This window comes from Triticum urartu, chromosome 7 (assembly GCF_003073215.2).
Source record: "Triticum urartu cultivar G1812 chromosome 7, Tu2.1, whole genome shotgun sequence".
Classification (NCBI taxonomy): Eukaryota; Viridiplantae; Streptophyta; class Magnoliopsida; order Poales; family Poaceae; genus Triticum; species Triticum urartu.
In genome coordinates, this window is record NC_053028.1 from 687,261,285 (window position 1) to 687,276,936 (window position 15,652).

Here is a 15,652-nt window from a genome sequence, read left to right on the forward strand (position 1 = left end):
GATATTTTGGGACAGCTGGCGCATAGCACAACAACGGTCGGAATTTTGAGTAGCAAAATCCTCAGGGCTATCATGTTCCTCACTGTGTAGGCAATCCGCACTGCGAATTCCTAACTCCTCAGTCAGGACAAATTCCTCAGAGACCATAAGAACTTCGTCTCTGTCACTGACGAAATTGACTGAACTGTATGAGATTTCCAATGGCTTCACTCGAAGGGATTGGTAGGTGTAGGATTTTGAGTTGAGCATCACATGGAAATTTTTCCTTAGTATTTCCTTGACCCCCTTTAACAGTATGGTGTTTCCTATGACTCAAGAAAGAGAAAAAACAAAACTATGAAGACGAAAGTCTTCAAGCTTCATATTCCTCGCATGAATATCAAGTCTTCACGGACACACCAATTTCTTCACTTTCAAAGTCTTCATGAAAGTCTTCAGAAATATCAAAATCTTCAGTTGAAGATATTCATTTTTAGGGGTCGAATTTTCCTGTAAATATCAAACTCCTGATAGACTTATAGACCTGTTTACACTCACAAACGCATTAGTCCCTTAACCTATAAGTCTTCAATACACCAAAATCACTAAGGGGCACTAGATGCACTTAAAGTATGCAAATGCAATGCACATGATGACATGATATGAGATGCATGACAAAGACAAAAACACACAGAGACAAAAACCCAACAATGAGGAAATATAATAACTTAGTGCCGGAAATGGCAAGAGTTGGAGTACAAATAAGGTAAATTACATCCGGGGTGTTACACAAAACTTTCAGTGTCATGCTTACATCACAAAAATGTATGTGCAGGGACTGCTCCGAATACATACCTTGCGACTCGTCAAGACGCATATTGATTAACGTAATGTCATCCCCGGCTACATCAAGCTTCCATTGCAGCTCGGCAATATCCGCAGTCTGGGAAGTAGCTAGGGGGAAGCAGCCTGTGTTCAAAGTTAATCAAATTAGTCCTCGGATATTTCTTTCGATCTTCTATTCGCTTCCTATGGGAAGCCAACCTGAGTCTCAGGGGCTACTGTCTATAAACAGGTGTATTTTCTGAATAAAACCCAATTGGACATATTACAGTACAAACCTCGAAGCCTCTCAGCAGACTCGCAAAGGCCTCATTCAATCCGCTCTTTGCGGATAGGCCCTTTTTTACCACCGTACCCATCAAGGTACGATGTTTCTCTGAAACGGACGCCTGCCACAGCATGTTCGTCAAGATATCCGGTGCCTCTGGGTCTCCGGAGGTAGCCGCAGGTGTACGGTCACCCTTTGAAGGGATTCGTTTATATGTATCCGGCTGCATTCCGGATTGTTTGGGGTCTTCATTGTTGTTCCCCGGACCCTGGGCCGCCGAAGTATCACCTTCGTGTAGTGTCTTCATCATCCCTGGCACCACTTGTTGGTCGGCGGAGACCCTCCGTGATGACACCTCAAGGTCGTCTGCCCTATTGGATGGAGAAGCCGGTGGGGGCGTCTCGCTTTCCATCATCTCTGGGAGAAGGTCCCCCGAGGAAGAGGATTGTTGAAGGGGACTGCGCGCTGAGCTGCAAAAAAATATATATTCCAGGCATCATAAGGAAAGAACGAGATAGGTTTAAAACAGCCTTGTTCACTTTCGATTTGGCCAGAGGCTTATCCTCGTCATGAGACTGCGCTTCGACATCCTCCAGGCCCTGGCCGCCCCCCAGAGGCATCTTGCCTCGCTTAGGAGCTTGCTTCTCCCAATCTTCGGAGGCGGCCCTCTTCTGCCTGGGAGGGAAGGAGATAGTGGCCCCCCCTTCACTTTTCTCTTCGGATGAGGAGATTTTTATTCCTCCGGACACAAAGTCCGAGGTTCCCTGGGAATAGAGGCCATCCTTGGTCCTCTTGCCCCCCGCCTCGTCCTCCTTCTCCGGCATCTGGTATGGTGCTGGGGCCAACATCCTTGTTAGGACAGGATTCGCTGGACCCTCGGGCAGAGGGGCCGAACACATAATCAGGTCCGCCTTCTTTATCCAGCCCTGGAAAAAGATAGCTTGCTCAGTACCATATTACTGTATGCATGACCACAAAGTATTCGAAAGCCAAGTGCTTATCGGGGTATCCGGGCGATTACAGTTAAGGCCAGTGTCCTCAGCAGTATCCGGCCAATGTTTTCGCTTCTCAAAAAATAACTTCCACATCCCTTCGTGTGTGGCGCCGAAGAAGTGTTGGAGGGTTTGTGGTCCTTCTGGATTAAACTCCCACATGCGGCGAGGCCTGCGCTGGTAGGGCAGGATTCGGCGAACTAACATCACTTGGATCACACTGACGAGATCGATATCTCTCTCGAGGAGGGTTCGGATGCGGCTTTGTAAGGTCCACACTTCATCCACTAATCCCCAGTCTAGCCCCTTGTTGACCCATGACGCGAGCCATAACGGTGGGTCGGGACGGAAGGTGGGGGCAGCTACCCATTTAGTACAACGGGGCTCTGTAATATAAAACCACTCCTGCTGCCAGTAATTGGAAGCCTCGAAAAAAGAACCTTTTGGCCAGGGAGTGTTGGCGAGTTGGCTGATTGTAGCACCACCGCACTCCACCTATTCCCCATCGACTACCTTCGCCTCACACCAAAGGTTTTGAGCCAGAAGCCGAAGTGTGGGGGGGTTCGATGGAAGGCCTCGCATGTAATGAGAAATGCCGAGACATGGATGATAGAGTCTGGGGCAAGATCGTGAAAATCTAGTCCGTAATAAAACATTAGCCCTCGGACAAAGGGGTGAAGAGAAAACCCTAACCCCCAGAGGAAGTGGGAGACGAATACCACCCTCCCGCCGGATCTGGGGGTCGGGATAACTTGTCCTTGAGTAGGAAGCCGGTGGTGGATCTCTGCGGTGAGATATCTGGCCGCCCGAAGCTTGGTGATATCCTCCTTTGTAACAGAGGAAGCCACCCATCGGCCTTGGGAGCTAGATCCGGACATGATGGGAAGGTTGAAAGCAACGGAGTCGAACCTTGGGTGCTGGAACTCGGGGTTGGGGAGGCTTAGGAGAGGTTTTGCATAAAAAGACGGCCCTTGGTTCCTTTATATACACCTCCGGTATTGAACGTCTCGTCCTAAGCCTAAGAACCTGCCAATTCCTAAGGAATCTTTCTCGCAGGACGGTTGGGTTACCCACGCTCGTATTGATGAAAATCCTGTAATGAGGGGACACGATCTCTGCTTTGATAAGACGTGCCAATGACAACCGCGTCTCGAAACATGGGGCGAAAAACTGTTTGAAATTATGACAGGGCAGGCGTGACGTCACATTACTAAAGTTGTCAGCAGATTGGACTCATGTGTTATTATATTCTCTCTGCGGTTGTGTGCGGTGTGTGTTATAAGTCCGGACATGATCAATTCGTCTGGAGACTATCTGGGAGTTCGGAAGGAGGAACCCGCCTTGTAATGCCGAAGACAGCACTACGCGCCGGATACCTTGTCATTGACGCCAGGTTCAGGTGCTACTGAGGGAGTCCTGGACTAAGGGGTCCTCGGGCGTCCGGCCTGTTATCTATGGGCCAGACTGATGGGTTGTGAAGATATGAAGACCGAAGACTGTACCCTTGTCCGGATAAGACTCTCCTTGGCGTGGAAGTCAAGCTTGTCGAATAACTATGAAGATTCCATCTTATATAACCGACTCTATGTAACCCTAGACCCCCCGGTGTCTATATAAACCGGAGGGTGTAGTCCGGAAAGGATATACTCAATACCATAGTCATACAGGCTAGACTTCTAGGGTTTGGCCATTACGATCTCGTGGTAGATCAACTCTTGTAATACTCATATTCATCAAGATCAATCAAGCAGGAAGTAGGGTATTACCTCCATAGAGAGGGCCCGAACCTGGGTAAACATCGTGTCCCCTGTCTTCTGTTACCATCAACCTTAGACACACAGTTCGGGACACCCTACCCGCGATCCGCCGGTTTTGACACCGACAACCGCCACCGCCGCCAAAGGAGAAAGTGCCTGAGGAAATCGTTGACCACTTTATTCGTATGTAAAAAAAATCAGCTCCCAAGCCTATTGACTCAGACTATGAGCGCCAAATCAGAAAGGCACATCGAACATGACAAAAGAAGGAGTCGAGCTCGAGCTCGAGCCAAGCAGCTGCCAAAAATAGCGGGAAAACCATTCCCCAGCTGGGAGAATAGGCGGTGCAATTGACCCCCCCGCTCATTGTACCAACACATAAGAGTACTGGCACCGATCAGCTGGTAATAACCGACGACCATATAAGGCAGGATAAAGAGATCGGATGCACCGTAGAACAACTCCTAGGCTTGGAGCCCATGGAAACTTTTAAAGAGGAGGAGCTAAAACGGAAATATGTCCGCAGCGAACCTCTGGTCAAGCCTGAGGAGGTCAAGAAGCTCTCAACTAGAATGTATGAATTGCATCAATGGTAAATGAAAATTACCAAGACTACCAATCGAGAGTCCCTCATGGTGAAAGCCAAGGAAGATCATTACTTCCATCAGCTAGCTCTGTCTGTTGAGTATTCAGAACTATTTCAGTTATTCAATGAAGACGCACTCGACAAATCTATCGCCAGTTGCTATTGTCTGTAAGTGATTTCTTTATGTAATTTAAGTCTCATGTTAGTTGTAGTGCTCTCGTTGATCATTACTTGTAATTATCCTCACTATATTCTTTTCTGTGGTATTATGTACATGATGAAGAGGTATGAAATGAAAAAAGCTGGACGCTATGGCATTGGGTTCATTGACCCAAATACCATTAATGAAGAGACATGGAGCTATGAATGGTATAAACAAGAAGTAGAGAATAACATGCTAGAGTTCTTGAAGCGCCTCAATACCAATCGAGATATACTACTACCTTACAACTTCCAGTGAGTCACACTGTCTTGTACTGCAAATTCTGTTTTTGCTTACTAGATAGATGTTAATAAGTGTATAGGGTTTAGGGTAGTTGATGAGTGTTATGCACATGCCCGCTTAATTTAAACATGCAGACGTATGTGCATGCAGGTACCACTGGATCTTGTTAATCATTCAAGTTGAAGAAGGAACAGTTGAAGTACTAGACTACTTAAAAGACCTACTGACTACTCAATCGCGAAGGGGATAGTCAACAGGTAATTTCAATCATTATTGAACTTTATGTCGGCCTCTTTAGTTCATCATTTCCCGATATCAACTAATTAATAACTCCTTTATTCATTTTCTTTGCCGGCGGGCAGGGCTTGGACAAAGTACATCCAAACAGTTCCAGGCGAATGGAAAAAAGAGTTGTATTGGTTTCGACCCAAGGTAAGTAATTAAGTAGTACTAGCTAGCTAGCTAGCTCATCTCTTTAATTCTAGTTTCAATACCATTAATTATCATGCTTGATTAATTATTATCTGATTGAATTCTATTCTCGTAAAGGCCATGAAGCAGGCGCCTGGGACTGATTTATGTGCATACTATATTTGCGAGAACATTCGCATGATGGCGTCCGAAAGGACCAAAGATGCTAGACAGCTATGGGTACGTTTGCCAGAACACTATTCACAATTTTACATCACTATCGATATCTAATCACACAACGACTAATACATGCATATTGATGTCCTTCTTTAAAGATAAATGAGGTGCAGGATAAGATCCTACCAACGGATCGCATAGCGGCAATTCAAGAGGAAATAGCGGGATTTTTGCTCGACCAGGTCATTGATCCCAAAGAAGAATACCATTACCCGCTACCGCCACCACCGCCGCTAAAGCAGTAATGCCTCCATATATATGTAGGAGAAATTGTATATACCAAATTGTATATATATACATGCGTATGCGTGAATTATACGGACGTGCGTGACATTCGATGATATATATGATCGGTTCTATGAGAAATTCTATTTATATATATGCATAACGTGTACAATATGTAGTATCGTAAAATACCAGCAAATGACAAACAATTAAAAGGAAAACACAAAATTAAAGGAAAAAAGAAATCATGAACCCAAAACTCCTCAAACATTTTAGTACTGGTTGGTGTTACCAACCGGTACTAAAGGTCTCCCCGCCCCTAGCGTGGCTCGTGCCACATGGTGGCCCTTTAGCGGCGGTTCATGCTAAACCGGTACTAAAGGGGGGACCTTCCCCACCCTTTAGTGCTGGTTACAAAACCGGCACTAAAGGGCCTTACGAACCGGTGCTATAGACCGTTTCTGCACTAGTGAATAAGAATGGTGCCCCATATATAGCACAACAAACCTACGAACCCGTGGCCCACGACAAACCGACATAACACACCCCTGCCCGGACAAGCAGTGTAGTCAACCCACATGAACACATGCAATGTGGCTGGCCGCCCGCGCGAATTCGATAGGCCTGGGAATGTAGCCATACCATCCGGACAACCCTCCAGGACATACGGGTTCACGCAGTGCCGATGCACTAGGGTATCGGAACTGACGTGCTACCAGTGCATACCTGGGCGGGGCTAATGGTCATGTCTGGCTAGCCCCACATCCCCGTTGGCTGGCTGGCGCGACACAGATCCCGCCCACCCCCACAAGCGGGGCGGCGCAGGCGTGCGCCACGCCAGTCTCGCTTGTTGCCACCAAACTAGCCCGTTGTGGGGTAAGGACACCGCCAGGTGAGTCTGGATGGTCGTCACGCACGGGACAACATGCGAGATCTTCTTGTCGCTATCAAACCAACCAAGTGCGGGTCGAGGTCAATGACAGGTCGGTCCGGATGGACGCATGCGGGACAGCGTGCGAGATCCCCCACACACGGGTGTGACGCAATGCCGCATGATGATATGCAGATCCCGTGGCAGGTCACCTGTCATGGACCCCCGAGGCGGGTCCCGTGGTGCGTGTTGTCCAGGCAGATCGGATAGTGCAGAGAGTCCCCGAGAGGCTCCCGCGGAACTCCACCTAGAGATGGATGGCATGGAGGTCACTCTCTCTCACAACGGCCCCCAGGATGCAGGTACAAATGCCAAAGGGTTTAGGCTTTACCCTAGCCATATTTGTTGTGATCAACGACATGAGGAGCCAAACAGTTTAGGCTTTACCCGAACCATATTTTTCGTTGTTGACTACACCAAGTGCCAAAGGGCTTAGGATTTACCCTAACCATATTTGATGTTGTCGACGGTAACAAATGCCAAAGGGTGTAGGGTTTAATCCTAACTATATTTGTCTACATTGACGATGAAAAATGCCAAAGGGTTTTGGATTTACCCTAACCATATTTGTCCTCTTCGACAATGTCAAATGCCAAAAGGTTTAGGCTTTACTCTAACCATATTCATCATCATCGACGACAATAAATGTCAATCTATTTTGGCTTTACCCTAACCATATTCCAAATGCATATCATCCTTCATCAACAAACAAGATCATCATGCCAAATGCATCATTCATCAACAAGCAAGATCATAATGATAAACGCATCATTCATAAATAAGAAAGATCATACTGACAAATGCATCATTCATCAACAATCTAGATCGTCATTAAGTAGTTCATTCATCCATCCATCATCAGTACACATGACTTAGCAATTCAACACTAAATGTTCAACAGGTTCAACACTCAAAGTTCAATGGACATTACCTAACAATTCAACAGACACTCAAACTTCAGCAAACATGACTTAATATTTCATTCAGCAACACATCAATTATTTCCCCCAGCTATCAAATACTCCACCATCCTTGATGTCTTCTCACAGATCCTCTTCTATGTAGGTCCAACACAAACACCTCTTAATGAACCAGTTCTAGCAACTCTTGGATCAGAATATGGTGTTCTCGCACTGGTTGTAGTAGTAGCTCTTGGAGCAGAAGATGATCTTATGGGTCTTGGAGGAGGAGTTATTGTTGCAGTAGAACTTGAAGCATGAGCTCTTAGAGAAGTACATGTTGGGGGTACTTGGTCCAAAAAAATCTAAAAGAAAGTTAATAACAAGCAGGATATTTTCATTATAAATAATAATGTAACTATAAATGAAATAGAAGCCATCAACATCACCAACACGCCATTCATCTTGGGGATCATCATCAACATCATCATCTTTGCTAGCACCCTATCTATCATCATTCATCTCCAAACCTAGCTTTCAATCTATGACCAATTATCCCAAATTATTTGTTGTGATAATGACCTGTTGTTAATTGATGTTGAGTAGTTGGTTCTTAGTGTTTGTTGGTAAAGACATTGCAAGATTGTTATTCATGTCATTACACAACTGATCATGATTCCTATGTTATATTATGAGTAGTCCTTTATATTATTTAGGACTTGGGAGAAACCTTGTTGCTAGTAACCATGTGAAATTGAGTAAATTTCAGTGTATGATATTATGTTGTGTTTTAATTCTCTAGTGGTGATGTGCGAACCTCGATTGCATATCACTTCACCTTTATTGGCCTAGAGGAGAGCATCATGTGATAAATTTGCTTAGGATGGATGGCTGGAGTGACAAATATTATTGTGTTCTAACTTTGTGAATTATTTCATAAGGAGTAACCGGAGAGCCAAAAGTTTAATGCTATGGTTAGATGTTATCTTCATTATTCTCTTGTATTTGCAGATTCTCGCATGGAGGGTATAATCAAAGGTATGAATTCTGTGTAAGTAAGAATAGTATATAAGTTCATGGTCCACCACACAACACGTATCAAGAAATGAAAGTGAATATCAATGGACTAGGTGAAAACATCTTGTGGTCCTCAAGAATGATTGTTTCCATATAAGTAATGTCACTAGCTTGTTCTTAGCACAACTAAGAATTGGGCCACATGCTGGACTTTGCATTTTACATTCTCTCATTTATTCTCTTAATCAAACAAACATACAAATAGTCTTTGCACCTTTTATAGTGATTCCTTTTTGTCAACCAATTTCTTCTGCTCCTCATTGGGTCCACACTCTACTTATCCAAATATCTACAAATGATCCTCTACATATGTGGGTTAGCATCCATATACAATTTGAATTGGCTGGGTATGTTATTTTTCATGTGTGCCAATTATATCCATGCCCCCCGACCAAATTCCAAGTACAACAAGCCACCATTAAGTTTTAACGGCAATGACAATGTCAAGACAAGTTTTCGTTTTTGTTATTTTTTTACAAACCATGCCATTTTTTGTGTTATTTGTGCAAGAATCTTGATAGGGATCGTGTGTGGGAAATCTTGTATAAGGACGAGCACCAGTAAAAGGAGGCGGTGCTAGCAAAAGCCAAGCAAGAGAGGGAGATGAAAGATATAGTTCAGAGCAGCTGAGTTTCATATGCTTGAGCTAATCAAGAAAAATGAGGAAGATGCATGTTGCATAAAGGAGGTGGAACATCATGAGAAGGAGGCTCGTGAGGTGGACAAGCATAGGAAGGGGGAGACAGGGGGCAGACTATGCAAATGCAACCAAAGAAGGTGACGATAGGAAAGGGAAATTGTCCCTTTGGACTCAGTATAATTTAGTTGTAGTTTTGAGAATATGGTTTGATCTGAATTTTAGTTATATATGTTAATTGCAACATTCGTATGTATCTTAATTTGAGTTATGGTATCTCGTTATGTATCCTATTTACCAGTACTTGAAATAAATGTGAACATAATTATGGAAAACAAAGAGTGGTAGGCTAATAGCGTCTATGACCGCCGCAAACCTGTAGATGACATAAGATATCCGAGAGTAAACACATCATAAGGAATCTAGTTAGTCTGGCCTTGTGCCACCCCCTATCATAGAAAGACAAAAAGAGTTTTGAGCGCGCGCATCCCTTGGCGCACTCACTTCCACAACAAGCCAATGCAGTAGGTTGCTTCCGCCAAAGGCTATCGCGGGATGTACTATCCGCCATTGGCTATGGTGGGAGGAGATCTGTGTCACTTGATTGCACTTCCGCCAGGGGCAGTTTTGCCGATCTCGCCATAGAAGTGTTGTTTTGTGAATTCCATTGGGTAGAGGGTCATTATTATACGATTTTCCATGCGACACCCTCTTTCCTGTTGGCAGCCTTGAGTACCTTCCTAAACCCTAGAGTTCATGTCGTCCTCCACCACACCTCATTGCTCCCGCGACAAACCTAGTTTCTTCTAGGCGACTTGAATGGCTTCCTCAATGTTGGAGGGCCCGACCTCATGTCCACCTCCATGGCCCACCTTAATTGGTGCTGACGACTATCGTGCAAACGACATGCTTGCACTAGGAAGACCTTATACTGGTGGTGTGTGGGTTTGTGAACGGCTCAGCTACCACTTTGGCCTTTGACAACATGCACTTCTTTGGTGGCGGACATGTATAGATCATATTTCAATAGGACCATGGTAATTTATGGAGGAGCTTATAGTTTTCATTCTCTATTTGATTCCAAAACTGATGCCTCACAATTTTTGTTTTATATTTTGTAGACAATCTATTCGGTCTAGACACTTGACTCTTTTTCCTAGCAAAATTATGCTTGTTTAGTGAGGCTGAAAGGTTTGACTTTCCTTCTCAACAATTTTGTTAACCATTAGATTTACCAAGACACAACCCCAATATAAAATGGAAGATGCATGTACCTTGAAAGATACTGCCCACCCCTTTCTGCAATGTCTGAAGGCTTCTAGGATTTGGCTGGAACACAAACTTTATCAGTTTATCCTAGTACGTGGGGCACATATCTCGAGGACGAGACCATGGGAAGGACAAGACCGAGTGCCAATTTGAGGGAGTCGAAGCTGCCACCGTGAAAGATGATCTGGCGGAGACCGAATCAGAGGCTGGCGTGCCACTAGCGGGACATGACACTGGTGCACACGATGGTAGTGGCACATCCGATGAAAGAAAGAACAAGGAGTAGTAGGTCGTCGCGGGGGGGGGGGGGGGGGGGGGGGGGGGGGGGGGGGGGACTAAGGTTGTCTACTTTGTTGCCTGCGCTATCTGGCTCTGGGTGGAACTCCAGCGAGGCCCTAAGCTAATTAACCTCCATCGACTGCCAGATCACAACTCCGATGGAGTGCAATACCCTAGAATTTCGTACTAGGGTTCTAGCTATTCTTCTAATGGCAGGTGGGATGCAATATACTAGTGGACCAACATTACTCTTTAGAAAATGCGAGGTTCGGCCAACATTCCCCCTTTTGTTCCTTTTGTATTTTGTAAGACATGAGTTGTATACACATAAGGTGCCTGATTTTCTCAATGGGAAGAACTTAGGAAGCTTGTGCTCATTCTCTCAGCTTGGGGCATGCTGTCTGGTGTGTCATCAAGAGGCATCGACGAAAGGGGGTAACAGAGGTGGCGATGAGCGCAAGGTCGACCGTAGCGACAAGCGGCAGTGATGAGATCACACATGGTGGTAGATGGTTAATGAGTGACAAGTGGCGGCGATTAGATCACACATGGCGTTAGATGGATATGTGGATGGTAGTAGATATGACAATAGCAGAGGTTACACTAGTAGGAAAAGCCTTACAGGTGTAGATAATTAGTGGCGTCTGCCCCAAACGGGACGTCGCTGGTATTTTGGCAAAATGAAATAGAACAAAGGGCAATTGAAACCGCAGGTTTAACATAATAATCACAGGTTGAGTGCATAGAAACCAATCAGCATTTAACTGAGCTCCCTATAAAGAGCTACAATACACTGGCAATACAACATGCACTTGATTAGTTCAGTCCAAGCAACCAAACAAAGTCTTGAGACTAGGTAATTGATTTTTCCGAATGGGAAAAGGATGATGTTCATCGACTAGAATTCACAAATGTAAGGACGGGAATCATGTCAACAGATAAATATGGTTGCGATGCATTAACCCTGCAAAGGAGACAGATTGAAACCTAGCTCCAGTAAGTATCGCACCGTAAATAAAATACATGCTGACAAATAAAATACATGCTGACAAATAAAATAAAATACATGCTCCACGGGAATTGTATAGTTGCTATTTGTGTAATGATTGTTGTCACTGGCAAATAAAATAAAATACATGCTGACAAATAAAATACAATACATGCTGACAGCAGGAACAAATACCACAGTACATGCTAAACAGAATCTCACTGGAACTAAATAACTTGTGCAAAATTGGATGGCCAATAAAATCAGCAGATACCAGTTCAGCCATATATATAGCCTATAAATTTGAATAAAGACACAAAACCGAAGGGCACGGTAAACAGAAGAATGCAAAAAGGCAAATAAGGTAAGGAAAGGCCACACAAAAAATATTAATTTTTGTTATCACCAACGCAAGTATATATCCAGCTTATATTTCTATAAAAACGAGGGTGTGGGCACACAAATTCGGATAAAATATAGCATATTAAATTAGCTAATAACCGGGATACATGCATAATTAAACTCTAATTGGGACGTCAGTACCACATTTCAACGTAACCACCCTAAACATGAAAAGCAATGAAAGCTTAGGTTTTGAGAGCTCTCATATATATATAAAAGAGCATGCTAATTATGGATGCTGAATAAATACTCACCAGACCTCTCATAAACATAGCATTCCACTGAAGAATAGGCCCTGCTCCAGATGTCATATATTTTTGCGCTTGCACTATTATTAGATGTGGCCTCCTGTGACAGATGCAGTATCATTTTTTTAAGCACTGGCGCACATTTGAGTATTAATTCCAGTAAATCAAACTCATGTTCCTGTCCTTGGAAGCCATTGATTTCCACTTGCTCGAGAGCAGTCAAGGAGATAGTTTGAGATCTCCAGTTTGTGGGTTCACATGGACAGCGTGGCGGGCATTTCCCTTTCAGCTAAAACCAAAAATAAAATTTAAACTACTACTTAATTACACAGTGTAAAACAGAGAAATGATATGAAACAGGCAGGGGAACATGTAAGAATAATTACCATCGATCTCTCTAGGACGATCTTAAGCCTCTGTAGACCTCTCGAAATACGAGTAATCCCGAGGAGATGAAACACCAGTGCTCCAAAAACATGTCCGGCTTTTAGGAGACGTAGCTCCAAAAGGGAGAAATCAGCAGCAACCATGTGCTTCTCTAACTTGTGCGCAAAGTTGTCTTCATCGGAAATAAACCAGCTCTGAAAAAACATTGACAGGATCAGAAAAAAGAGAGATTTGCTAGAAATTATCACGAAAATTCAAAACATCAGGTGGTCATTAGCTTGGTAAGATTTCGTATGTAAACATATATATACTTCTCTTTTTTGAGTCTGCACGCACGCTTGCTAGTTCCGATAATAAATTGAGTAAACTGAGCTTGAGTGGAGTGTGGATAGGATACATTACATACATGGGATGCATGAATGTGGAGCGAAGGAACCTGTCCCTGCCTCTCTCCTGTGTGTATCCACAACCTGTGGAGTCTCCAAGGCCCAAACTGGAGAATGCTCCCGGCCTCAAAGTACCGCCACTCCCACGACACCTTGTCCAGCATTGGCGCCGAGATGGAGATGCCGCTGACCACCTTGTAAGCGCCTACAGACACCGTCAGTCGCTTCAGCAGAGGGGCGACGATGTCGACTGCATCTGTGTGTAGTATGCGGGTTTCAAGGAAAAGTTGCTGCAGCGATGGCAAGTGGAGTGAGATGAACCCATTCTGGACAAGTCCGTAGCCATCGTTGACAAACTTGAGGCTGAGCACGCGGAGGTGCGGGCATCGGGGGAGCAAGCTGTGGAGGCCGCCCAGGCCGTAGGAGATGGACAGCGTCCGGAGTGCGGTGAACTCGCCGTCGGGGCAGTAGAAGAGAAGCCTTTCCAGCATCAGGGATTTGGTCCGCCGGAAGCACGGCAGCCGCACGAGGTTCGGCCCGCCTTCAGATTCGACGCTCCACGGGAAGCTGAGGACGATCTCCTCCGGCTGCAGTCGCACGGCATCGCGGAGCAGCCTGCTGGCCGTGGCGCCGACGGGCCAGGGATGCCTGCTGGCGTTGGGGATGCGGACTTCCAGGAGGGAGACCGCGGCCGGGGGGCCACGGACACGGCGGACCGCCGCTGCAATCGACGGCGCGAGGTTGTGGAAGACGATCTGGCGGAGATGCGTCCAGAGATCGCGCCACCGGCGGGAGAGGACGCTGGTGCGCGCGGCCGTGGCAGCGCATCCCATGACGGCGATTATGAGGAGGAGGAGCTCCTGCGGGAGGGAGCTGATGCGATCCGGTTCGCCGCCGCCGCCGCTTGTACTACAGAGCTGTGGCTGCGCAAAACGCAGGCGACGCCCGGGGCTCAGCTCCACGGGAGCAGCACCACCAATCTGCGCGGATGAACGGAGGGGACGACGCCCGGATCTTGACTCCATGGAAGGGAAGGCAGCTTCGCCAAGCACAACCAAAGCCCACGGTTTTCCCCCCTTTTGGAACTGAAACCCCGGTGTGTTTGGGTCCCCACCCAGCTTTTCAGCCGACCATCTTTATTATATACACCTTTTCTTTTCAGCCCAGCATTTCCCAAATAATGTCGAATTCCAATATAACATTTTCAGGTGCAAAACATTCTCATCGGAGGCTTTAGATAATAAATGAAGGCTAACCCTCTTCATTCAAACTACTACCTCCGTCACGGTTTAGAAGGCGCGCTTAGAAATTCTCTGGGACCTAGGTGGTTATCTATTGGTTGTGTGATGGGCTAAAAAATAGCATTTACACTACGCATGCATATAGAAATAGTAGTATATCAGAGTACTAATTAGCTATTAGAAATAAATGCAATGCGCCCTAAACCTTGTCTATTATGAAAATGCACGCAAATTTAACTGTGCCTTCTAAACCGTGACGGAGGGAGTAACAGAGATACGACTTGACTCCCGCGCAAACGTTCGCGCGTTGGCGTGAAGATCTCGCATTGGCGCGAACGTTCCCGAGCAACCGACCAAATATCTACGCTTTTGGTGAAAACCTGGGAGAGCCATACCGGTTTTTTTTTAGTTTGTACCCCCTGCGCCGATGAAATTGACAAAACTACCTCCACTTCGTGTAATGGCAAAAATGCCCTGACAGAAGTGTGACCAGGCAACATGTATCTCGCACTACAAGGGAAAAGCCTAGCAGCAGCGCGGGTTTTCAGCCTTTTAGTAGCGCGGGGGCCGGCGCTACTAATAAGGCGCTACAGCTAACGTATAGCAGTAGCGCTGGTCCACCCGCGCTACTGCTACACAAGTGTTGCAGCAGCGCGCTTAAAGGAACCTCGCTGCTGCTAATAGCTATAGCGCGCTTCCCCTGTGCGCGCTACTGCTACAACCATGCTGCTGCTAACTTTTCTCCACTCGCTACTGCTAATTTTAGTAGTTTTTGTTTTTTTCGGCATATTTGTTTTGTATTTGAACAGGCTTTATAGAAGAATCTTTAGCACATACAAATGTCATCATGATACACATACAAATGCCTGCGACACCACAAATATAATCATAGCATATACATACAAATAGTCTGGTCATAATAATCATCCAACACAAAGTGGTATCTTGTCATCATCTCGAAAATAGCGATACATGCAAGTCTCGAATACTTGCAACTACAACGTCATCCATCTAAACAAAGGTATACGCGAGAAGAGCTATCACTATGAGTGAGAGCGGAACTATGCAGTACATGAGATGTCGGTTACGAGTCCTCTCTCGCGCTAGCGTGAACCTCAAGTAACTAGCTTCTCCTTCTTGTCTGCTTTTGAAGCCTTTCTGGCTG

The 15,652-nt window shown here is 45.5% G+C and overlaps 1 protein-coding gene across 1 annotated transcript; it reads right to left on the reverse strand.

The window, feature by feature from the left end:
• Window positions 1-7,786: 7,786 nt before the first annotated feature.
• On the reverse strand, window positions 7,787-14,343 carry LOC125519418. The gene is made up of 4 exons (XM_048684231.1): window positions 13,267-14,343; window positions 12,860-13,054; window positions 12,480-12,762; window positions 7,787-7,938 (listed from the first exon to the last, which is right to left on the reverse strand). Exons 1-4 carry the CDS (start codon window positions 14,269-14,271, stop codon window positions 7,787-7,789), a joined length of 1,635 nt encoding a protein of 544 aa, XP_048540188.1. The 5' UTR covers window positions 14,272-14,343.
• Between the last annotated feature and the right edge of the window lie 1,309 nt (window positions 14,344-15,652).